This window comes from Charadrius vociferus, unplaced genomic scaffold (genome assembly GCF_000708025.1).
Source record: "Charadrius vociferus isolate BGI_N301 unplaced genomic scaffold, ASM70802v2 scaffold19, whole genome shotgun sequence".
Lineage (NCBI taxonomy): Eukaryota > Metazoa > Chordata > Aves > Charadriiformes > Charadriidae > Charadrius > Charadrius vociferus.
Window position 1 is genome coordinate 3160457 of NW_009650173.1, and position 1517 is coordinate 3161973.

At 54.8% G+C, this 1517-nt stretch overlaps 1 protein-coding gene across 1 annotated transcript in view; it reads left to right on the top strand.

Annotated features, from left to right (window-relative positions):
- The first annotated feature begins 1064 nt into the window (after nt 1-1064).
- WT1 (Wilms tumor 1) overlaps nt 1065-1517 on the top strand; it is a 35511-nt gene continuing 35058 nt past the window's right edge. The window contains exon 1 of the mRNA XM_009892702.1: nt 1065-1159. Within this exon, the coding sequence (XP_009891004.1) occupies nt 1065-1159 (95 nt within the window). The remainder of the gene's footprint in view (nt 1160-1517) is intronic.

Sequence of the window (1517 nt, forward strand, 5' to 3'; positions counted from 1 at the left end):
CCGCGCGCGCGCGCCGGGCGCTGCCGGCAGCCGCGGGGAGGGAGGATGCGGTGGTGGCCAAGGGGTCGTCTTCTTTCACCGCTGGGAAGTGCGAGAGAGGCGAAGAGTTGGACGAGCTTCGGCAGTTCTTCCTCCCAGGTGGAATAACGCAGACCTAAGGGATCCTTCCCTTTCAAGAAGAATTATCAAGCTAGGTTATTTCAAGAAAAGAAAAAACAACAACAAAAAGCCCCCACCCCAAAACACCAAACCAAACCGCACTAGTTCGAAAAATACTCCGCTGCGGGAAAGGTTTTTTCTGTTTGTACCAAGGAAGATCTAGTTTTCACGAGAAATTAAATACTCCGCTTAGGCTGGCCAAAGACCTCGATTTCTGTATGTGCGTTGTCGATTTTAGAGCCAGAGATGAAGGGGACCAACCTCAGGTGTCGGTCCATCACAAAAGTGAGCAAATCCAGCAGCAGCCCCGCTCCCGACTCCGCACCTCCCCGCAAGGCCCCTGCGGGTAGAGGGGTGGAGGGTGTCTGCGGTGTGCGGGGAGCCCCGGTGCGGCCAGAGCGGGGGGGGGGCTGCGGTGTGCGGGGAGCCCCGGTGCGGTCAGTGCGGGGGGTGGCTGCGGTGTGCGAGGAGCCCCGGTGCGGTCAGTGCGGGGGATCACGCCTCGGGGGCCGGCGGTGTCAGCAGGGGCAGCGCACTGTCCCCGTCACGGGCACGGGCTGCGTCCGAGAGTGGTTTGGTTTTGTGTGTACTCATAAGAAGCGGCAGATCTTATAAACTTAGACGATCTTTAATATCGGCAAAGATAATCAACAAATCTTTCGCTCTTACATTACACGTAGATTTCCATAAAAATAGATTTATGCATCAGAAGAGAGATTTTTAAAATATGAAGATTGTTTGTGAAAATTTAAGTCGTTCCACTAATAACAAAACACGACGGGTTTGGTTAAAGAGTTTAAAGAGAAAATGAAATCATACTTGGCTACTCTAATAACCAGCTATTTTAATTTATTTTGTTGTAGCATTTACTCTTGGAATTTTAAAACATCGTTTCAAGATTGGCGATGCTTGCGGTAACCATTAATGCCGCGGGGGAAAGGAAATACCGAAATGTAAATTGTCACCGGGAAGACAACGGGCTGAATCTTTCCAGCGGCAGGTAAACGTTTCACGGCGTTTGTGGTATCATTTCAGCCGCGGCGGGAGGGTGCGGGCTGTGCTGCGCTGTGCTGCGCTGCGGGGTGTGAGCCGAGAGGTGGCTGCAACGGCGGTGGCGGTGCCGCGGTTTTACTAGCGGCTGGTGAAGATGCGCAAGGGATGGGGCCCGCGGTGCTTCCCCCGCGTACTCTGCATCGGGGCGCAGCTCCCAGGAGCTGTCCCACGCGTGCTCGTAGAAGCAACCCACCCCACCCTCCCCAGGTGGTTATTAATTAGTAGTTTTGAAGGAAGGCGGCAGGATCCCTCTTCTCGCGTTTGGCGAGAGCGTCTCCCGCGTGGGAGGCTGCGGGGCGCCCCTG